Below are 23,853 nucleotides of genomic sequence, written 5' to 3'. Positions count from 1 at the left end.
CTTTTTTTTTTTTTTAATATTATTATTATTTGATATGCACAAAAGTGGTGTTTACACCCTTTTTTCCTTCCTTAGAACCCTTTTCTTTCCCAATCATATATATATGTAAATTCTTTATCCAAAAAAAAAAAAAAAAAGGTGACACACTAATATATATATATAATAATGGAGGGAAGTAAATATATAATTATAACATCCCTCAATAGTCCATAACACCTCCAGTAATATCCATGAGTACATAACGGGATGTATATGGGAAGAAATTGCGCCCCTCTACCCTCTTCCCTTTCCTTGCCCCTTATTTTGTTATTACATGCCTACTTATTCCCATTTCTGTATTAACTGTATGTATGATTGCTCACTGTGCACATGTAAGTAATGTGTCATCTATGCCTTAAAAAATTGAACCGTTTACATAACTTTGTGTAGGGGAAAAATAAAAATTCCATATTCATTTATTCACCTATAATCATATATATAGAGAGAAACGGAGGGACGGGGAAAGAATTTTATAATTTCTTTGTTAAGTGATTAATCAATTCCTAAAATATAACATATATACAAAGAAGAATGTTTATATATACCACAAAAGGATTAGAGAAGAAAATGAAAATTCCACAATCACACTTACCATTCATCCACACTTCCACATTCCATACACTTACAATCATAAAGTGGGCAAAATTTTTGCATACATTCTTTATATTAAATATATAAGCAATATTTAAAGTAAAAAATATATACAAAGAAATATATGTGTACACATATAAAACATGGCAGAGAAGGTAATGACCATTACAGGTTTGTCCGCCTTTTGTGTACAGTATAAAAGGAAGCATAATGAGCATGAAGCATTTTATACATGCTGTCATGTAAAATAAAGGAAAAATATACATATATATACACACACATATATATATATATATATATATATATATATAAGGTATATATATGTCCCACACACATAACACCCACCTCGGCAGACGTGTAGAATAGGGTCAATTACTGAGACATTAACCTTAGATAACTCTTTCTATTCAAATTTCGAGAGTAACACGGAGGGATATAGCGGTGATGGGGGTACCGAAGGTAGTGGTGTTGCACAATTAAAGTCCCAATTAGGGATTACCTGTTCGCACTGTACGAAAATTATTGATGATGCTGCAAAAATCGACAACGCTTACTTATACGCATGTCAGCAGAATGGGAAACAGGATTACGGGGATGCACCCTGCCGCCTCTTTTATTATTGGTTCGGACACAAATACTGGCCTCACTTAAATGGTAAAACACTTTCGGAGATTTTGGATAAAATTTACACTACGCTGGAAAACACTTCTTCCTGCACTAGTGGAACGAAGTGTAAATTTAAGTACGAAGAAATAGACGAAACTACATTCGAGCAAATGAAAGGAGTGTTCGGTTATTACCACGATTATAGTGAGGTACAGAGGGAACTAGGTACAACTGCTATCTCCTGCGCAAAGGAATGGGCCAACTATTGGACCACCCTTTCCACAGCATGCAAAACCATGAAGGATAAGTGCACAGGTGACTCCGGCCATAACGTGAAATCATATTGTAAAGACTTCAATACTACCTATGCTGTACATTGTGATATAGCTAATCTCCACCAAGAAATGGAAGTACTAATAAAAAAGATCCAACGTGAAGCAAACGAAGCCCGAAATAAAGCCACCACCACTTCCTCCCTTTCTTCTATATTCGGCATCTTAGGAACAATTGGTGCTCCATTACTTCTATATAAGGTAATAATTGCACATCATAATTACAATTATAATTAAAATTGAAATACTAAAAATATAACACCCCTAACAACCTTCCTTCCAGCACCCTTACAACATCATACTACCACCATTACAACATCATTCTACCACCTAACAACCCACCTGCCACCCCTAACAACCTTCCTTCCAGCACCCTTGCAAAATCATACTAATACCATTACAACATCATTCTACCACCTAACAACCTTCCTTCCACCCTACCACCCACCACCCTAACAACCCACCTACCACCCCTTCCCTTCAGTATAAACCATGGTCTTCTTGGTTTGGTAACCATTCTTCTGGAAGCAGCGGAAGAAGTAATAGAAGAAGAAGATCCACCATCAGGAATGGGTTCGACACATTAACGGAAGCTTCAGCCACAACAGTTTCAACCATAGCAGATTCCACAAAAATGTCTACCATATATGATAGATCACCACCCAAAAGGGGAACAAGAGCAGGAACAAATACGACAAATAATAATACACCAGGTCATCATCAAAGAACGAATGTAAGTTACGGTCGGATGTAACACCGCCGTTGTGTAACACTTTGTAATGTAACACTCATTTGGAATGTTGAATGAGTGTGTGCCCCTTCGCTCAAGAGCGGGAGGGACAAAATAACACTGTGCACAGTTTATATATATAGTGTAAGGAAAGATGCAAAATGACCATTCTTCCTTTCTTTACCTTTCCTTCTTTTTTTTTTCCTTCCTTCTTTTCTCCATATTTCATTAATTTTTTTCTTTCTTTCTTCTTTCTTTTTTCCCTACATTTGTAAGTTTGAATAAGCACATAAGGAAAGAATACTCCCAAGTGGCTGGCGCGGAAAAAGAAAAACGTTGCTCACCTTCTTTAAAGAAATATTCTTGTATTTTAAAAAAACAAAAAAAAAATTTATGAAGTTAAAAAATTTTATAACAGAATGAATAAGCATTTTTTTTAATCTGGAATAAAAAAAAATTATCCCAAACAAGTCAAAATGAAGCGAAAAATTTTTTTCACTTCCACTTATATCACATACACATGAACCTAAAGACTTCCGTACAATACGAAAAAAACAGGAAAAATATTTACTACACCCTAAACCCGGAATCTGAACTTTGAACGTGTTCCTTAGGAACAAAGTCTTCCTCCCTAAACCCTAGTCCCATAAATTCTTCCACAATGATTTCAAAAAAGTCCTCCTTCGTCGAATGTAGGTCCCCTTTTTGACATTCGTCTAAGACTTCTAAATGGATATCAATAATCATGCGGCGACGAACGGCACGTTTTTTCCTCCTGGTTCGAGCTGATCTTGGTTTGCGTTCCTTTCCTAAGGTATATGCATGTGGACCATTTGCCTGGTCGTCCACATGAGCAAGCGTTTGTTCTTGTACTGTTGGACCACGTGCTTGATAAGCTCTTCTGTAACGTTTTCTTGACTTACCAACAAGGGAAAAATACTGAACCAAAAAAAAAAAAAAAAAAGGAAAGAGAAAAAAAGGTTTCTTTAATAGGGGTGCGATATGTTTGTTCACACGCAACAGTAATTACTCCTTCAAACCCTAAAATGTAAAATCCTACACATACACCCCTAAAATGCGAAATCCTACATACACACACCCTAAAATGCGAAATCCTACATACACACACCCTAAAATACGAAATCCTATACATACACCCTAAAATGGGAAATCCTACATACACACACCCTAAAATGGGAAATCCTACACATACACCCCTAAACCCTGAAATCCTACACAAACACACTCCTAAATTGTGAAAAACTCTACACATACACCCCTAAAATGTGAAATCCTACAAACATCCTTAAAATGCGAAATCCAATACACTGAAACGCGGAACTTAAGCGCGGAATCCTAAACCCTTTTTTTTTTTTTTTTTTTTCTTTTCTTTCCGAAAAAGTATATATATTTTTTTATTTTTTCGCGGAAAAAATATTATTTTTTTCTTTTGTTTTCTTACCTTCCAAAGGAGATAACTCATAATAGAAATACCAAGCACGGCAGGAGCAAGAGGAAGGTATGAAGTAAGTTTAGCGTGGTTTATCCGATGACTGAGTTGGGCAGGAGCAGCTGGTCCTGCAAGAGCAGTTTCTGAAGTTGAAGTAGTGAGTGAAAGGAAGAAAATGGAAGGGTGGATGTGTTGTTTTCATATAGTTCAGTGCCATAGTATGACCCTAAAATGTTGTAGGTGCACCCTTTCCTGGGTGCACGCAATTCTTGCGCAAGATCAAAGGAAGTGCAGGTTCATAGGGGTGGTAGACGGAAGGTTGTTGGGGGTGGTAGAATGAAAGGGTGTAAAGAAAGGAAGTATTCACTTCCTTTCTTCTTCCGTTCCTTCCTTCCTCCTTCTGAGGAAGGTTTCGTTCCCTTTCCCTTCCTTCTCTCTTAGGAAGGTAATGTTCCTTCCTTTGAAGTAATATTACCTTGATCATTGGGTTGAGGAGCCGGAGCTTCGGGACCATTTAGGGAGGTGTCCTCACCGGATCCCTTTGAATTTGGATCTTCACTGGTTTCTGCAAGGAAAGGGGCCATGATTGGAAGGATCGGGATCATTGGTAACATGAACTTTTTCTCCTTAGAATCTGTGATAATGTCGACCTGAATATGAGCACGCACCACCAGACTCAATCATCCAAGGCACACAACAGGATCATCTTCCATTTTTGGGGGGTGAGCATGTTTTGTTATTATCGACATTTCCGAAAGTTCACAACCCCCCCCCACACACACTCATCCCCTTTTGAACTTCCACTCTCCTTACCTGTTTCATCGGGTAGCTGTTCTTGGTTTGTGATAGTTTCTGGGCTCTTAGACTGCGCCTTCGCATTCTGCTTACATATGTCCTCCAGAGTTTGTTCTATTTCGCTGTTTTTGCTATTGTTCTCGAATAATTCTTTCAACTTGATCCCTAGGTTCTGTTCACCTACTTTGCAACCTTCATAGTTTTCTTCCCTCTGGCAGGGAACACATGGGTAAGTTTTCTCACATTTTTTTCCTTTAATTTGATTCATGAATCCGAAGGCCTGTTTTATGCTATCCTTCGTGTTAGGACACTTATCTTCCATTTGTTTTGCGAATGCATTTAATAAAAGACATGCCATAGTTTGTTGAAACCATTGGTTCAGAAAAGGGTTCTGCTGATCTTTCTCATCATGAGACAAGTCAATACCATAAATATGCGTTAAACCTTTAACAATAAGTTGGCATGCTTTTTTATTTGCATCCTTCTTTCCACTAGATTTCTTTGCTATGCCTTCACACAGACCATCATCATCTGTGCTTTCATCAGTTATAGCCTTAGACAGCTTTTCCAATATATCTGGGAAGTCAACCCAAACTGCACTCTGTACATGTAGGACGGGAGAGGGGAACATGTACATATATATATTTAATACGGGTACAAAGTATTAATTCACATTTCCTTCGAACATGCATTTCGCTCTTTTTATATTCATTGTGTATTGTTAGAGTGTAAGGAAAAAATATATAAACTGCCCCCTTCTGACCTCTGGCTTCTCTGCGCGTCCATGTGATCTAATTTTACTCCATGTTTGTGTTACACATTGTGCACGTTTACATAAGTTACCATCGTTACACTCTACAACTATAAGAAGGAAGTAAGACAGGAAGAAACGGATTGAGTGAGTGAGGGAAGGAGTTTGAAGGAAGGAGTGTGCGTATGAAAGAGTGGTGGTGGTAGGGTAGATTCTTCTTTCCTTCTTCTACCCTCCTCTCCTTCTTTCATCTTCTTCCTTTTCTTCCTTTCCTTTCTTTCTTTTCATTCCTGCCATTTCCTCCTTCCTTTCTCCTTTCTTCTACCTTCCTCTTCTTTCATCTTCTCCTTTCCTTCAACCTACCTTTTATCTTACTCTTTCCTTTCCTCCTTCCTTCTCTTTTCATCATTCTCCTTCTTCTTTCCTTCTCCTTTTTCTTATTTCTTTTTTCCACATGCACCCTTTCCAGGGTGCACTCCAAATGTTGCTTCTTGTCCGGTTGCTCCTTATCCGGTTACCCCTTATCCGGTTGGACGCGGTGCCTGGTTGAATCCCCCTGTCCGGTTTCTTTCCCCGGTTTTCCGGTCTCTTTCCCCCCTTGTCCTGTTTCCTTTCCTCCCTTCTTCCGGTTTCCTTTCCCCCTTTGTCTAGTTCTCCACTTCCCCTTGTCCGCTTGGACACAGTTTCTGGTTGCCCTGTCTGCGAGGAAATATTCCTGGCAGGCTCCTCTTTTAAATTATCGGAGGTTGGTTTGTCTGCGAGGAGATCTCCTCTCTCAAAAACACCTTTTATTTTTTAAACACCAGGATAAAAAACCCTGAAACCAGAACCCTGAACCCTATACGCAAAAACCCAGAAATCCTAAATCCGAACACTAAACAATTAACTCTAAACCCTGAACTCTAATCAATGAACCCTATCCTCATAACCTAACACCTACTCTTACATACTCAACCTTCATTCTATACCCGGAACACCTAATTCTCCACGCTGAACCTTAACTCCTATATCATTGAACCCACTTCTACATCCGGAACCCTACTCTCACACCCTGAACCCTTCATTCTAATAACCCCAAACCTACTCTTACGCCGTGAACCTTCACTCTAACAACCTTCAACCTTATTCTCACACCCGCAAACTTCACTCTAATACCCTTACACCCTAGTCTCACAACCTCAACCCTACCCTCATATCATAAACCCTATCTTAATACTCTAACCCATACTTGTACTCCCTGGACCCTAGACCCTGAACCCGAAGTCTTATTCTCCATTTTTCCACTTATTCTCCACACAAGACACCTATTTTCCACCTTACCCTTAACCCGGAACCCACCTTCGCTGAACCCTAAATCTAGAACCATACTTCCTTTTTTTTCTTTCATTCCTTTTTTTTCTTTCATTCCTTTCTTTCCTTTCGTTTTTCTATCTTTCTTTTCTTTCCTTCCTTCCTTATACCCATTCTTTCTTCCTCCTCCTTAGACCACTTCATCCCTTCCTCCTCTTTAGACACCTTCTTTTACTTCCCTCCTTATTCCTTCTTTCCTTTTTTCTTTCCTCATTCCTTCTTTTTCCTTCTTTCCTTCTTATTTCTTCTTTTCTTCTTATTCCTTCTTTCCTTCATACCTTAAAATCCTCTCCCTTCTGTATTTGCCTCTTCTCCACCCATTTTACTAGTAGGTCCACTAATAGCTTCGGCATGATGAATTTACATGGAGCTGATAAAATACGTAAATATTTTCCCTATGAATATTATTATAGAATATTCCTATAATAACGAAATAGTTCACTTTTAATTCAAGGGCTCCTTTCCCTTTTTCCTTTTTTCCTTCTTTAAACCTTTATTTTCCTCAATTTTCTACCTATTCGTTTTTCTTCTTTTCTTTCATTATTACAACCTTCGGGTGTGCAACCCCCTTAAACATTAAAATAGCATGCTATATTGCTGTTTCTTAACCTAGTAAGACCCTACCTCAACACACTTAACCTTTCATTCTAATACCCTTACACCCTATCCCTCACACGCCTAACCCTTCATTCTAATACCAATAACCCTCTTATTCTAATACCCTTACACCTACACACAACACCTCTAATCCTTTTATTCAAATACCCTTACACCCTGCCCACACACCCTAAAACCTACACTCACACCCCTAAACCTTCATTCTAATACCCCTAGCAACTTTCATTCTGAAACCCTTACACTCTACACCCATAACTCCTCATCCTTATACCCCTATGAATCTCCCTTCCACCCCTACACCATAACCACAAACCCCTTATACCCTTTCATTATAATGCCCCTAGGAACCTTCCCTACACCTACAACCCCTAAGTGCACCATCGTGCACACTTTCCTTCCTTTTTTTTTTCTTCTTCCTCTTTTATTTATTTCCTTCTATTTTTTTTGTTTTCCTTCCTTTTCTTTCTTTCTCTGTGGCTATCTTCCCTATCGTGCACCTTTGTACATACTTCCTTCAACAACTTCCCTCCAGGTGCACCTTCCTTCATACTTCCTTCCACGCCTAATACCCAAATCTGCACCCAGCTGCACACCTTCCTCCCTCCCCATTTTTTTGTTCTTTTTTTTTTTTTTCTCCTTAAAGGAAGTGCCCTTCCTTCCATTCCACCCCTAACAGAACCTTACTCCTACCCGAAAGAACTGCACCCCCCTACACACTATGCTCGATTCCTTTTTTTTTCTTTTTCCTTTTTTTTCTTCTTTTTTTCTTCTCATTTTTATTTTACTTTTTTAATATTTTCCTCTCAAAAAAAAAGCGAGCAACCTTTCCATCCGCCTAACACAAACCACCTAACAACCTTGCTTCTACACCTAAAAAATCATTCTAACGCACCTAACAACCTTCCATTCCACCAACCACCCCTAACAATCTTTCCTTCCACCAAACACTCCTAACAATCTTCCTTCCACCCCTAACAACGGTTCAATACTGTTCAGTGTGGTTCGACACGGTTCAGTTAACGGTTCCTCCGAAACGGCTTGGTTCGGTTTGGTACGGTTCATTTTGTTCCTAAACGTACACTCAAAAGAATACATACCATAAAAGCAACAATGGCAAATCCACTTGTCATCCATGGATAAGGTGGTGGTGGACTGCCTATAGAAAGGGCCACAATTAAACCAACACAACACAAAGCTAAAAAATATAACACGGAAAGAGTTAATACGATAGGTGATGAAAAGAACGGTGACAGGAATGCTTCCCCTTTTCTTGTCCATAATCTTCTTTTTATAGCATGCAACAGTTTATTAAAAAGTCCTCTACGTCGAAATCCCCTAGGTCGAATGTTCATGGGTTGGAATTCCCTAGGTTGGAATAACACATTTCTTCTTCTGTTATTTGCTTTTCCATTTTTTATATGTGGTGTTGTTGAATAATCATCATAATGATAGTCATCACTTCGCTCCTCAAAGAGACTATCCATGGAGCAAGTGCTGTCCATGGAGGAACTGCTCTCCATGGAGTAAGTGCTTTCCATGGAGGAACTGGAACTGTCCATGGAGCAAGTGTTGTCCAAAGAGCGGTCTATTGCACCGGAGTGGCAACGGTTCTTCCAAAAGGGGTGATAGGAAGCACCCTCATTATCCATTTGGGGGCTTCCATTGTTACCATTTTTCCGACTTCTTGCTGCATGGAGTCGGTGAAATAATTTTATATCGTTCTGATCAAAGAAAGCGTCTATTCTTTCCTTCTGTAAAGGGACGTCATCCTGGTATGATGTATCATCATCACTCCACTTGGATTTTAGTGATGTTTTTACACCCATACCAGGGGTGGTACTTCTCTTCTTAGTTTCGACACCCTTGGATGATGAGCTTAAAGCGCACACCTAAAATAAAAGAAAAAGGTTGTTAGGGATGGTAGGTTGAAGGAAGGTTGTTATGGTCGTGGAAAATTTTTTTTTTTTTCTTCCTTTTCTTTTTATATTTTTAATAAGGACCATAGAAGTTAGTTATAATAAATGTGTGTGCGTCGAATTTTTTTATAGGTGTAACAGTTCTTATCTTACGTAGTTGGGATGTTGCCATAAGCACAAAAACAGGAAGGATAGGGTACAGGTGAGTATTGAATGTTTTGTAAAAGGAGCCATTTTTTTACTTTTGCTTCTTTTTTGTTTGTTTTATTCTTTTTTTTAATGTAAAAAAAGAATGTTTAAAAGTGGCGATGTTTTTATTTTTTATAATTTTTTTTTTTTGAGTGTGTGTGTACAAATATATATTTTTTTAAAAGAAAGAAGTAATTAAAATGTGCACAATAAATATGCATATAGGATTTATGGTAATTTGAATCAGGAGCGATATGGTTTTTAGTTCTATTCTATACAATTTATGATGATAACATCCTTAATAATTCTATTCCCTTTTATGAGAAAAAAAAAAAAAAAAAAATGTAACACCCCCCCCAGCCACTACACAAATACATACTAACACCCCCTACACACGAAGATGCATACTAACCCCCCATACACACTCTCTCCCACCCCCTCCCAAAAAACCTGCATACTAATCACCCTTACACCTAAAAAAAAAAAAAAAAATCCACCCTTCCAGCATTCCTTTCCAACACAGTCCAACATGCAAAAAAGGAAAAAAAAAGAAGAGGGGGAAGAAGGGGATAAAAATGTAGGAAAAAAATTATTGTTATTATTATACATTATTATATATTATTATTATGTATTATTATTATTATTATTGTTGTTGTTGGGCCCACTATTAAAAGAAAGGAATGTGTATTATAAAAAAAGTGTTGTTAGTGTCGTAGTGTATATATATATTTCTTCCTATATAGTGAATACAATTTTTTTCTTTTATATTATAACCTTCCTTTTCATTTAATACATACATACTCCTGTATAAGGAATATGTATAAACATACATAAGGAAGAACAGCACACATACAACTTCGAATATAAACTTATTATATACATATATACAACGGAAGAAATATATACACACACGAACACACGCACAAACACATTAACAATGGCTGGAGGAGGAGATCAATTCCTAAAGGTTACCTTACATTATTCAAGGAGTGCACATTTCCATACATGTGGAATGAAATACTATAATTTATGCTTACATTGTGGTAGAAATAAAAAAAATAAAAGTACATAAGAAATGAAATAATACATATGTGTAAAACACACATATACATATATATACACATATATATATACATATATATACACATATATAACTACATATATATATATACATATATATTTATGTATACATACATATTCCTACACTTCCAACCACCACCTCTACAGGTAGGGGATTGGGAGAAGCGAGATTCAAAGATCCGTTTCTATAAGGACCTCGGCGAAAATTCATCATACTGCATTTATACTGATGAAAAAGGAAATGTGGAGTCCAAATTAAAGGCATGCCAAGAAATTAAGAGTGAAGCCCAAAAAATTGCAGATGGCCTCTGCTATATACATTCAAAAAGGCAGGATGAGTCGGACGAATCAGTGCGGGATGCATTCTGCCATGCCCTCTATTATTGGTTAGGGGACTTTGCATGGAAAAGTGATAGAGTTTCGAGTGGTACAAAATTCATAGAGGTTATGGGTGACATATACAAAGCACTTTCCGAATTCGGTGTTAGTGACAATTGTAAAAATATGTACAAAGACAATAGTAACATCACTAAGGATCTCTTCGAAAAAAGAAGAACTGTGTTTGATTTTTCTTTTGACTACAAAAACATAAAAGAGAAACTACAACTTCATAACTACTCCTGTGAGAAGGAGTACTACGAACATCTTGAAAAAGCACACAAAGCCTTTGGTGCTGTAAGTGAAGATTGCCATGGCAAAATCGACCTATATTGTATTGAATTCAAAAATATTTTTGAAACGAAAAACAACAACAATAAGAAACAAAACCCACTCACTTTAAAAAAAGGCGAAATGCAATCATCAGAGGGAACTACAATCTATAAAGACGTCCAATTAGAATTAAAATATGCCCCACCTAAAACTAACACAGCAATGATCACCACCATTTCGTCTATATTTTCTATAGGAGCACTTGGATTTGCTGCTTCTCTTTTATATAAGGTAAGTAATAAGTACACTTATAATAGAGCTATATATAAATGCATATATGTATATGCACCTACATATATGTTCATATATATATATATATATAACATATATATACATATGTCCATACATATATGTGTATGTATATATATGCACATACAGATATATATAATTATATACATACAGTATATATATGGAATATATGTGTACATAGTCCCCCCCCTTTTTTTCGTCCCCTTCTTCATTCAGTACGGTCTTTTACCCCCTTGGTTTAGTAACCATTCTTCAGGAAATGAAGGAGGAGGAACAAGGAGGAACAATAGAAGTAACACAAGAAAAGGAAGGTCCGTCGGAAGGGACCTCGACACATTAACAGCAGACAATTCAACAATATATTCCACCGAGTATTCCACAGATGGAGCATCTACCATATTTGAAGGGCCATCTCAAAGAAGAAGAACAGCAGCAGGAACATATACTGCACCAAGTCATCACCGGACAAATATACGTTATCATCCCTAGGTGAAAAAAAAGATTTCCCTAACCAATCAATAGGGTATAAAAAATTTCCTTTCGATTCATATCAATTGCAAAATAACATGTAAACACCTTCATACAATACACAAAAGAAAGAAAAAAAAAAGTTAAGAAATAATAGAAAAATAGTAAAAAGTAAAAAATTAAAAAAAAAAGAAAAAAGGGGAAAGGGAAGGGGAGTAACTCAAAATGGCACACAATGTATATACATATATTACATGCAAATAAGTTCCTCATACATTGTACTTATCGAAAGTCATATAAAGGGGAAATAAAGAAGAATTATATTTAACAAATGGGAAAAAAATGGTTATTATTATTACTACTATTATTATTATTATATTATTATTATTATTACTATTATTATTACTTATTATTATTACGTAATCACAATAAAAGGAAAAAAGAAAAAAAAAGAAGAAGGGGATGGCATATTGAAAAAGGAATTTACTACTCTTATATGGTAAGGGATGTGTGTGCGCACGTTCAAATTTATATAAAGAAAAAAAAAAAAAGAATATTGTACTCCACTATTATATACGTAATAATTGAATGGTATAAGTAATAGTAGTACTACAGTGCTTCCAATCGATCAGTTATACTATTCAAAAAAACTGTTAAATTAAGGGAACGAAGAATATATGTAACGGGATTTTTCTTTTTTTTTTTTTGTTTTTAATCTGAATAGTAGAATTTTTTGGAATTTGTTAAATTTTTCTGCCAAAAAAGGGAAGGGGGAAACATCCTCCGTCAATATGAACTGTGCGCAATATGGTATGTTAATAATTTTTAGTAACATCCTCCCCTTTTAAAATAATACCAATAAAACATTCACTAGTAGCGTATGCTGAAATTTTTATCATGGAAAAAGGAGAAGAAAAATTAACACTTTCTTATATATGAGCAATAACTCGAATAGTGTGAATAGCAGTAGCACGACACTCCAAATAATCACATATACAAAATACAACAATGCAATGATATAACAATGTAACCATTACATAAGGAATATTAAGGAATGGAAAGAAAATAAATAAGTAAAAATATTTGACATGTTCATGCCTATCCATAATCATTCTGCAGAATAAGCGAGCGTAAATTCCTGTACATTTGCACAATTTGCATATGAAGACATGCATGTATGAATACATAGGAGCAGAAACACATTACAGTACAAAATTAATTGTGTAAAAAATATGTACACAAACATAAAGAAGCCATGACAGTAATAAATATAAAAAAAACTGCATTAAACATTCATCCTCATACTGAAAAGAGGGCAATATATGTGTGGAATATATATACGTACATATATATTCCCACTTATAGGGCATGTACGTGGGTCAACTACCATCCGAAGGAACGTATATAATATTTAACGATGCCGCAAATAATTGTAACCACTATGATATTGAACCGAAAAATACAGAGAGTGAACTGAAAATCGCACTAACTGGACACACTAAGGTTCAGAACGAAGTAGAAAAAATATTAAAAGCATGGTGCTACGCATTTCACACGGGAGGAAGTAACGCACGCTACAGTTCACACTGTAGTATCTTTTATTATTGGTTAGGTGATAAAATATGGCAAGATGGGACAGATGTAAGCACCTCTGCTTCATTTCAAGACATTATGAAAAATATTTATGATATATTGGGGAAAATTAAGCCTGGACAAGGATGTGACAATATATATCACAACAGTAATATTGATAAGACCCTCTTCCATAACGGAAGAATAATATATGATTTCTCCTATGATTATAATAATATAGAAGGAAATTTATCAAAAAATAGAGCTACATACTGTAACGCATATAAAGATTATCTGGAGAAGGCTTCTAAAGCTTACACTGAATTGTGCATAGGAAGTGAAAGTGAAGGGAACTCCTTCCAAAAGTCCGTTTGTGGGACATTTATAAGGGAGGGTAGTGACAAACTTGACCCACAACAGTTACTACAACAGTACTGTCAATCAATACTTGCAGAGAGGAATGACGTTCCACAAGTGGAAGCTGAAAGTAGGCAGGAAGTATGTTCAGGAGAAGAATCGCACACAGTGTCCACAACAGAACAGACACCTTCCCCATCTAAAGTAAACATCCCAGCCATCTTTTCTGGACTCGCTTTAACAGTAGGACTTCCTACAATCGCCGTTTTCTTTTTATACAAAGTAATAATTACTATTGAAAGTAATAATTATAATTACCACTATGTATATATATTTATATATATATGTATACATAGTTGTATATATATATAATGTACAGTACATATTTCTACCCCTCACTTCCACTCCTTTCCTTTTATTTTATTTTTAGTATAATCTTCTACCTTCTTGGTTCCACAACAAAATTGGGAATAGCAGCACTGGAAGGAGCAGAAGAGGAAGGAGGTCCACTCAACGTCACCACTTTGAAGACAACCTAACAGAATATTCCACAGATGTTTCAACAGTAGGTTCTAGGGCAGACACTTCTACTGTATATAATATACGACCACCTAGAAGAACAAACAATAAAACGCAACAACATCAACGAAGAAAGAACAACATACGTTATCATTCCATGTAGATCATTCATATATATATACATAATCATTCCACATATATATAATCATCCATGATCAAATATGATCATGATCATAATCATAATCATATATATAATCATACACGATAATACATAATATCATCCATGTGTGCATGGATGACCATGTATAATGTTGTGTGTGTAGAATGTGATAATTATTTATATATAAAAGTAAAAAAGGAAAAAAAAAAGAAAATTACACAAAAATAAAAACGTTCTAAAGGAAAATGTAATGAACATATATTTTGGATCGTCCTGGTGTAAAAAAAGAAAATATATCCGCAACGAACGAACGAACCAACCAAACCAATCAAACCAAAACAAGTCAAAATAAAGTGACGTGAAGGAGGAAGGGATGAAAAAAAAAAAAAAAAAAAGGGTATTTTTCTTTTTTTTTTTCCTTTGATTTGTACTGAATAAGCGTGAACGTAAACACTTTAGCACAATACAGAAAGGGAAAAAAAAAAATAGAAATAAAGTAAAAAAAAATAATAAAAAGAAAAGTAAAAAAAAAAAATAAAATAGAGAATAAGAACAAAAATTAGAAGTAATACATTCATATATATGTGCAAAAATAGAATCTGCATTAGGAAAGGGGTAAAAAAAAGCTCAAGGAGCCTAATGCTCATTGCTAATATGAACCTATTGCCCACAGTATACATAATAAAAAGAAAAAAGGAAAAGAGGAAAAAATTATAAAAAATTGAACGCTCACGAAATAAAAGAAGGAAGGAAGGGTGGTGGGTGTACCACCAAAGGAGAAGGAGGTATTATTATTATTAATATTATTGTATATTATTATTATATATTATTATGTATTATTATTATTATAAAGGGGGAAGGGGTACGCGCACATACTTTTTTCAATTTTTTTTTCTTTTTTTTTTCTTTTTCTCTTCCTTTATATGTGGAAAGGATGATGATTCCATACAATACACATATATATGTGCATACATAATTTGTTATCATCCCCCCTCCGTTAGAGGTTGAATAGTACATGCATTTTGACAAACAAAAATTTTAAATTCAACATGCATTTTCCTTTAGTAGTTTTTTATTGAACAGATAAAATTTTTTACACATATTTATTATATATACATGTGGGAGAAAGCACATATTTGAAAAAAAAAAAATTTCATCCACATATATACAGAAAAATATGTACACATAAAAAAAAGGTACAATGGCACCACAAGTAAGGAAAAATACTGCACATTTTTTGTGTTCGTTTGTATTTTATACAAAATGGAACTACATTACTACAAATACAATACATTATTCCTTAAATAGTAGTTCATATATAATGTAAATAAAGTGTAAAAGGAGCATATAGAAATATGCATTTATATATATTTCATCCTATACTAATTACATTTACAGAGTTCATGTTTGCAGAATTTACCCTCCAGGAAAAGTTATTATGATAAATTTGAAGGGGCCAATGATTCCTGCCCTAGTGATGGCATCCCGAATGGAATAGAGGATAAATTGAAGAATCATGTTGGTGGCTCAGACAATGCAAAGAAGATTGTAAAGGCCTGGTATGACAAAACTATATTTGACGAACATTCCATATCAAGCAGTCCAGCTTGTACTTTCTTCTATTATTGGTTAGGAGATAAAATACCAAGGACTACAGTAGGAAGCAATTCATTTCCAAGTTCTATGAACAAAGTTTACGAAAATTTAGGGTACACTTGTTCTAATCAGAATTGTAGCATCTTATATAGTAACATTGAGCGGGACATCTTCATTAGTATGAAATCAGTATATGAGTACAAACAGAATTATGGAACTATAGATCAGCACGTAAAGAGTTCCCAGGCTCCAGAATTCCCATGTACTGAAGCTTATGTCGATTACTTGGAAAAAGTTGTTTCAGCTTACAACAGTTTAAGCACAGAATGTAAGGGAGGAAATGAGAATTATTGGTGTAAAGACTTTCAGAAAATGGCTAAGGAACGTGCTTATGATGAACTATTACAATTAAAATGTTCATTAAAACACACACCAGATTGTCCAAGCAACTCCGTCGCCGCTGCAATATCTGGTACATTGGCCACCACAATAGGATTACCTGTTATTGGTTATGCATTATATAAAGTAATAGACATTATAATAAGAATATATGTACTTCATATATATATCATATATATGTACATATATATAAATATATATACCATATATATATATATGTGTGCATATATGTAGGCATACACATATATATAATACATATTTCCACCTCCTTCCTTTCCCCTTTCCTCCTTTCTTTCCTTTATTTAGTATAAACTCCTACCTTCTTGGCTCCACAACAAAATTGGGAAAAACAGCAGAAGTATACGGAACAAAAGAGGGAAGGGATCCAGTGCATATCACTTTGATGACGACACATTAACAGATTCTTCTACAGAATATGGAACAGATTATTCCACAACAACCGATAATTCCACAATAGCAGATTCCGTAACAAAATATTCAGCCCCGCCGTCCGGAAGAAGAACAAATAAGCGGCAACAACAGCAAGGGCAAAGAAATAATATTGCTTATCAACGTATGTAGAACGTTACATAGAACATTGAATATATGGGCGTTACACTCCCTTCCCATCTCTTCCAAGAACATGTATAATCGCAAAGTTGGAAAAATAATGTGAAAGCAGGGTGACCTTCCTTTTCCATTCTTATTTTGCTTTTATTTCTCTCTTCTTATTTATTTTTTTTTTCTTCCATCTTTTTTTTCGTTCCTTTAATTTCTTGAGTTCGTTCAATTCCTTTAATTTTTTTAATTCCTTTAATACTTTGAACGCCATTAACCCTCTCAAAATTTTTTGAAATCTAATGAATTAGAAGGAAGTGTATTAATATATATGTACAAAAAATATAATGTGTACAGTTTTAAAAAAAAAGAAAACGAAAGAAGGAAGAGAAAAAATGATAGATGTATAATGAAGATCCTCTTTTTTTTTTTTTTAAAAAAGAATATAGTGCACGTAAGGAAAGGGAAGAGGGAAGGTTCTTCTTTCTGCATACATAATTAATACAGTTCTCTTCTTATATTATATTATATGCTTCTTCCGATTCTTTCCCTACTTATCTTATAAATTCATATTCGGCTCATTAAACATACTTGCATGTACACATTGCAAAGGAGGTAGGAAAGGGAAGAAAGAAGAGGGATACATATTGTACATATATGATATGTGTACACTATATGGCACATGTGCTGACAATTTTTTAATATAATCCTTTGCATAAGTTTAAAGCACAAACTCATAATGCATGCTAAAATATTTCCTCGAAAAAGAAAATTTACTCTCCATCGTATATACACAATAATTGAAAATAAGGAAGCGGAGTGTACAATATTCCAAAGAAGCCCACTACAATCCCAAATGTACCATATACAAAAAGAAAAAGTACCATCCAAAAATTTTGGGTTCCATACTTTCTCCTTTTTTTTATATTGCTCTTCCAGTACATTTCATTCCTTACTTTTCCTTAATTTATATATATATGTAATGATTTTGAAACATATATGTAACGTCCTATCATCATTTGTTAATTGAACAACATGTGTAATTTTTGTGGGGAAGAAAGAAAAATAAAAATTCCCAACATTCCACTATGCATGATCATTATAAAATAAGCATAAGTGCTTGCACACTCAAATTTTAGTAAATGTATGAACAAATACAAAAAAAAATCTTTGGAACAGTATGCATAAATATATATAAACAATGGAAGAGGTACTCACAACTATTTTATATTCAATGGGAATACATTATTTCTTCTATTTAATACTCTATGTGTGTTGCAATAGGGGAATTGGATTATTCACATATAAATATATATATATACTCCATTAACTACACCTATAGGTGCCCACTTTAGAAGAAACCTTACCTTCCTATCAGGATTACTATAATATGTTCGAGGAAAACGTAGATGCATATAGGGACCAGTGCAACGCACAATTAAGTGGCCTGGAAACTTTGAATGGCAAAATGGGAGAGCAACCTGATAAAATTCTGGACGCCGCATGTTATGTTCACAGGGAATATGAAAAAGGCAGATTTTTCACAAGGGAAGCCTGTTACTTCTTATACTTCTGGATTGGGCAAACATTATCTAAGACTTTTCAAGATGACAACTTCAAAAATAACCTAAGTGAGATTTGTACAAAAATGATGGAAATCAACATATTTAAGACTCATGGTTGTAAAGATATATGTGATAAAGTTGACAAGGACCTCTTCCTTAAGAGAAAAACACTATTCGATTTCTGGTATGACTATGGTGCTATACGAACATTATTAGAGCACAATGCGCCTTTGGATGTTGATAAATGTGGTAATTACTTGCAGAACGTCGAAGCAGCAAATTCACCTGGGGCTGTAAACTGTGCAGGGGGAACCGGTCCTAGTGATAAGTACTGTCAAAATTTTTGGAGGGGCAATGGGAACAGCATCAGTTTGAACCTGAAGAAATTGCAGTCTAAATTAAAATCTGTACAAGAAAGGATGGACCAGGAAAAGGAAGCAGCATCCGCCAGGGCGCATGAAGCAGAGACAAAGTTACGTAAGGCAAAGGACGAAGCTATAAGCCAAGCCGTTCGTTCAGCTACCACCACTTCCTCCCTTTCTTCCATTTTTGGCACCTTAGCAACAATAGGTGCACCATTCCTCCTATATAAAGTAAGTAAAGTAATAGTACCAAATTAAAAAAAAGAACTACATTATTAACAGTATAACTAATATACACTCCTTAGACCCGTTCCTTCCACCTACCATCTTCCCCCTAACAACCTTCCTTCCACCCTACCATCTTCCCCCTAACAACCTTCCTTCCACCCTACCACCCACCTAACAACCCACCTACCACCCTTAACAACCTTCTATCCCTTCAGTATAAACCATGGTTTTCCTTGTTCCGTAACCACTCTTCTGGAAATGGAGGAGGAAGAAGGAGCAACAGAAGAAAGAAAAGATCAACTGGACGCATATTTGATGCGTCCACAGAAGACACTTTAACAGAATACACTACCGATAATTTCACAATAGGTGTCTCCAGAGAAAATTCCACCCTACGTTCTCGTGCTGAGCACACAAGACAATCCAGAGGAAGAACAAATAATACATCGAGTCACCGGAACAATGTAGGTTATGGTCGCATGTAACATCTGAAAGAGGAACGGGAAAGGAAGGAAGGGAACATAAATAAGTGAGCTCCAGGTCCATACAAATGTAAGAAGCAAAAATGACCATTCTTCCTTCTTTCACCCCTTACTTTCTTCTTTTTTATTTCCTTTCTTACAATTTTTTTCATTTGTTTTTTTTCTTCTTCCTTTTTTTCTGTTTCCTTCTTTTTTTTGGCTTCCTTTTTTTTTCCTTCCTACATTTGTATGTGTATGAATAACTCTGCATCAAGGGAAGGAGGTACTCCCAACGCGGATGCGGAAAAAGGTCTTGACATTTTCAAAAAAAAATGCTTAAAGAAGAAAAATTTTTGAAGGTAAAAAGCTATAAGAAAAAAATATTTAATGAACATATTTTATTTCATCAGTAAAAAAAATTTTACCAAACAAATCAAAATAAAGTGGGGAAGAAAATTTTTTTTTTCCCCGCTTATATCGCTTACACATGAACATGTAAATATATATTCGTACAATACAAAAGGAAAAAAAAAAAAAAAAAATATTTACTACACCCTAAACGCGGAATCTGAACTTGGAATCTGTTCCTTAGGAACAAAGTTATCCTCCATAAACGCTAAACGTGGAACCGCAAACCCGGAAACTGAACTTGGAATCTGTTCCTTAGGAACACCTTCCTTAGGAACACCTTCCTTAGGAACACCTTCCTTAGGAACACCTTCCTTAGGAACACCTTCCTTAGGAATAAAGTCTTCCTTCTCTAAACCCGGAATCGGAATACGAAACCTGTTCCATGGGAACACCTTCCATTGAACCACTTTCCTTAGGAACAAAGTGTTCCTTCCCTAAACCCGGAATCTGAACATTAAACCTGTTCCTTAGGAACATCTTTCCTTAGGAAGAAGGTCTTTCCTCCCTAAACCCGGAATCTGAATTTTGAAGCTTTTCTTCTTTTATAAATTTGCTTCCCATAAATTCTTCAACAATAATGCCAAGGAATTCCTCTTGAACCAGTTTGGTGTGCCCCTTTTGACATTCGTCTAAGACTTCTAAATGAATATCAATAATCATGCGGCGACGTACACCACGACGACGACGGCCGGGACGTTCCCTTTTCCTCCTTTTTTTAGCTGTAGAACGGGGTTTGCGTTCCTTTATTAACATATATTCATGTGGACCACCTTGGTCGACATGAGCAAGGAGTTGTTCTTGTAAGCAGGGATCACGTACTTGATAAGCTCTTCTGTAACGTCTTCTTGTCTTGCGAAGCATTCCAAAGTACTGAACAAAAAAAAAAAAAAAAAAAAGGGAGAAAATGTTTCTTTAATAGGGGCGTGAAATGTTTGTTCACACCCAACAGTAATTACTACTTCAAACCCTAAAATGTGAAATCCTGTACACACACACCCTAATATGCGAAATCCTACACATACACACCCTAAAATGCGAAATCCTACACATACACACCCTAAAATGCGAAATCCTACACATACACACCCTAAAATGCGAAATCCTACACATACAGACAGTAAAATGCGAAATCCCACATCCACTTACGGAATCATTCACTTTTTCTTTCTTTTTTTTTTTTTTTCCTCTTTTCTTTTTTTCCTTTTTCTTTCTTTCTTTCCTCTGTATTTTTACAGGTCCTTCTTTTTCTTTGCATCCACGCTTTGGGTGCACGCTATTCCGCTGAGCAGCTAAATAGCAGGCCACATGGTTGTTCCTAAACCCTCAAAAGTGGAACCTTAAAAGCGGAACCCTAAAACCCTTTTATTGTTTTTTTCTTTTTTTTTTGCGGAAAATATATTTTCTCCTAATTTTTTCTTTACCTTCCAAAGATAGTAAGTCATGGTGATGATTCCAATGGTGGCAGGAGCAAGAGGGAGGTAAGGAACGACGGGGTTGTCCTTCTTTTCAGTAAGTGCTTGAGCCTTGGGTGCTTTTAAAGCAGCTTCATCTACTCTTCCTCCCCCACCTCCACCCTCAGCACCAGAAGGACCAGGTGGAGGAGCTGGACTGGATCCTTTTTCCGGCATCTCAGCGTTCGATTGTTCATCCTCCGGACATATTTGCTCTAGAGTTTCTGTTATTTCTTTATTCTCATTGAACAACTCTTCCAGTTTTTTCATTACATTTCTTTTGTCCTCTTCACACTTTTTTCCATTTACTGTTAAAGGATACCATAGATTATCGTACACGTTTAGTGGGCAATCTTTATAGGATGAGTCCCTTGTGCATTCAAAGCAAGTACCATCACTATTACAGGGAGATGTATTATCTTTAAGATATGAACTTTTATCAAAAGCATGTTTTATACCAACCTCTACCTTACAAGATTGTAATTGCTCCAATTTATCTGCGTATAAGTTCAAGCTGATGCATCCCATAGTTCGATAAAATTGTTGGTTGTTATTCTTCTTCTTTTTTTCCTCAGCATTTTTCCCGGCCCAACCCCCATATGGCCTAATCTTATATATGTCTTTCAAGCCTTTAACAATATAATTACATGCTTTTTTATTTGCCTCTGAGGACGTACCAGCTGGCACTGTAATGCCCTCACACAAACTATCGTCCGCTTCGCTCCCACTTTTCATAGCATTAGACAGGCCAGTCAATACTTTTCCGACGTCTCCCTTACCCCAAAATATACACTGCGCAGAAAAGAAAAAAAAAAAAAAAAAAAAGAGAAGGAAGAAATGGAATATATATGTATGTATATTCAGCATGTGCATGTGCACATATAGGGTCCATGGGACGTTCTTTATTCTTTTTTTTTTTTTTTTTTTTCCTTAATTATATATGAAGGTACACTGTTCATTGGAGTGACCTTGAATACAGTGAAAATATATTGTTCCCTTCTTACCCAGTCCCGTCTTCCTGTCCCTTCATTAGTTAATCTGTCCCTAAACCAATTATGTGCTACACAATTGGCGCGTTCACATAGGCTGCTACACTTGCTACAGTCTTTGCCTGAGGATCCCTGCCTTGGTGTGGAAGGTCTTCTTGGGGGTGGTGGAGGGGGAGGTCGAGCTGGAAGGACGGGAGTGGGGGATGTTGGTGGTTGGGATGGTTGGGGTGGTTTGGGCGTTAATTCCTTCTCAATTTCATCAAATATGGGACTCAACTTCTTTATTTCTTCGAAAACTTGTTCAACTATATTCTGCACTTCGGAACTTATATTTTCCACATTCGTCTTTGGAACTCCACTATCCTGGTTTTCCGCCCTGCTCCCTGTGTTACATGCAGTCTCGTTATCTATTGCCTCCATTAGGGTTCTATTGTCATGATTCATCAAGAACTGAATAATATTTTTGAATTTAATACCTTCCTCGCCTTCGTTTATTGTAAATTTACCTGTATATATACAATCCTCAGGTTTCATAAAAAAAAAATCTTCCAAATTAGTTATTGCTTCGAATGCATACATAACATGCTCACTCTGCACCTTATATTTCAATACATATAAGAATAACCATAAGTTTAATAAATCACATCGTGCATCCTGTCGAATATCACTGACATTTTTCTCCTTACCATTGTACATATACGTGCTGCTGCTATTTGTTACTTTCTCTAAATTTTTTATAAGAATCTTACAGAAACATTTGGGAAAGTTCTTCTCCTTTGGAGCAGGACTGTCCGCAATTTGATTACACACAACCCCCAAATTACTCGTATTATCATCCTCGTCCACTTTATTAGAAAATTCTTGGAATAAACCATACACTTTATCCTTACCTACACTCTGAAAGTAGGATAAAGGACATGCATACATATAGGTGTTCTACACACGGAATAAAATGCTTATTTCACTTAATTTGTACTCAAAAGTACAATTTCCTATTGTATCTCTCCCTCCTCTTTTTTCCCACATTTAAAAATTAGGAATCATATAATTTTTTACCCATTTTCTCTTAAAGAATGCGTCCACTTTCTGTTCCACTTTGTTGTCCATTTTCTCGTCTAATTCAGAGGTGGTGTGCCTGCTGGAAGGCAAGTAGATGGTATGTAAGTCATGTGCTCGAAATAATGATGATGATGAAAGAATACCTTGGAAATTTTTTGTTCCTTTCTCATTCAAACAATCACTATCACCATTACAATCAGCCTTACAATTAGTCGAACTTGTTGATTGGGATTTGGGTTTGGGGGGTTGTAGATTGGGTCTTTTACTTGATTATTTTTGTTTTTTTAATTT

The 23,853-nt window shown here is 35.7% G+C and overlaps 7 protein-coding genes across 7 annotated transcripts; 4 read left to right on the top strand and 3 right to left on the bottom strand.

The window, feature by feature from the left end:
- Positions 1–773: 773 nt before the first annotated feature.
- PCOAH_00019400 (KIR protein) lies at positions 774–2,583 on the top strand (the record flags this gene model as incomplete). Its single annotated transcript, XM_020058749.1, has 4 exons — positions 774–785; positions 984–1,769; positions 2,053–2,301; positions 2,575–2,583. The coding sequence occupies 4 exons, from the start codon at positions 774–776 to the stop codon at positions 2,581–2,583; spliced, it is 1,056 nt and encodes a 351-aa protein (XP_019914382.1).
- Positions 2,584–2,868: 285 nt separating this feature from the next.
- Positions 2,869–5,255, bottom strand: PCOAH_00019390 (SICA antigen; the record flags this gene model as incomplete). Its single annotated transcript, XM_020058748.1, has 5 exons — positions 2,869–3,237; positions 3,761–3,891; positions 4,224–4,313; positions 4,562–5,144; positions 5,217–5,255. 5 exons carry the CDS (start codon positions 5,253–5,255, stop codon positions 2,869–2,871), a joined length of 1,212 nt encoding a protein of 403 aa, XP_019914437.1.
- Positions 5,256–10,304: 5,049 nt separating this feature from the next.
- On the top strand, positions 10,305–11,900 carry PCOAH_00019380 (Variable surface protein Vir7-like protein; the record flags this gene model as incomplete). Its single annotated transcript, XM_020058747.1, has 4 exons — positions 10,305–10,334; positions 10,595–11,393; positions 11,650–11,699; positions 11,790–11,900. The coding sequence occupies 4 exons, from the start codon at positions 10,305–10,307 to the stop codon at positions 11,898–11,900; spliced, it is 990 nt and encodes a 329-aa protein (XP_019914506.1).
- A 1,343-nt stretch (positions 11,901–13,243) lies between these two features.
- On the top strand, positions 13,244–17,060 carry PCOAH_00019370 (KIR-like protein; the record flags this gene model as incomplete). The annotated part of the gene is made up of 4 exons (XM_020058746.1): positions 13,244–14,086; positions 14,235–14,369; positions 15,882–16,604; positions 16,785–17,060. 4 exons carry the CDS (start codon positions 13,244–13,246, stop codon positions 17,058–17,060), a joined length of 1,977 nt encoding a protein of 658 aa, XP_019914329.1.
- A 1,177-nt stretch (positions 17,061–18,237) lies between these two features.
- Positions 18,238–19,676, top strand: PCOAH_00019360 (KIR protein; the record flags this gene model as incomplete). Its single annotated transcript, XM_020058745.1, has 3 exons — positions 18,238–18,246; positions 18,379–19,194; positions 19,407–19,676. 3 exons carry the CDS (start codon positions 18,238–18,240, stop codon positions 19,674–19,676), a joined length of 1,095 nt encoding a protein of 364 aa, XP_019914448.1.
- Positions 19,677–20,268: 592 nt separating this feature from the next.
- Positions 20,269–20,540, bottom strand: PCOAH_00019350 (hypothetical protein; the record flags this gene model as incomplete). Its single annotated transcript, XM_020058744.1, has 2 exons — positions 20,269–20,374; positions 20,419–20,540. 2 exons carry the CDS (start codon positions 20,538–20,540, stop codon positions 20,269–20,271), a joined length of 228 nt encoding a protein of 75 aa, XP_019914565.1.
- Positions 20,541–20,546: 6 nt separating this feature from the next.
- Positions 20,547–23,610, bottom strand: PCOAH_00019340 (SICA antigen; the record flags this gene model as incomplete). The annotated part of the gene is made up of 5 exons (XM_020058743.1): positions 20,547–20,933; positions 21,485–22,306; positions 22,519–22,654; positions 22,781–23,400; positions 23,560–23,610. 5 exons carry the CDS (start codon positions 23,608–23,610, stop codon positions 20,547–20,549), a joined length of 2,016 nt encoding a protein of 671 aa, XP_019914526.1.
- Positions 23,611–23,853: the final 243 nt, after the last annotated feature.

The sequence above is a fragment of the Plasmodium coatneyi genome, chromosome 8 (assembly GCF_001680005.1).
Source record: "Plasmodium coatneyi strain Hackeri chromosome 8, complete sequence".
NCBI lineage: Eukaryota > Apicomplexa > Aconoidasida > Haemosporida > Plasmodiidae > Plasmodium > Plasmodium coatneyi.
Note: the sequence above shows the minus strand (reverse complement) of the source record. Positions and strands in the feature narration are given on the sequence as shown.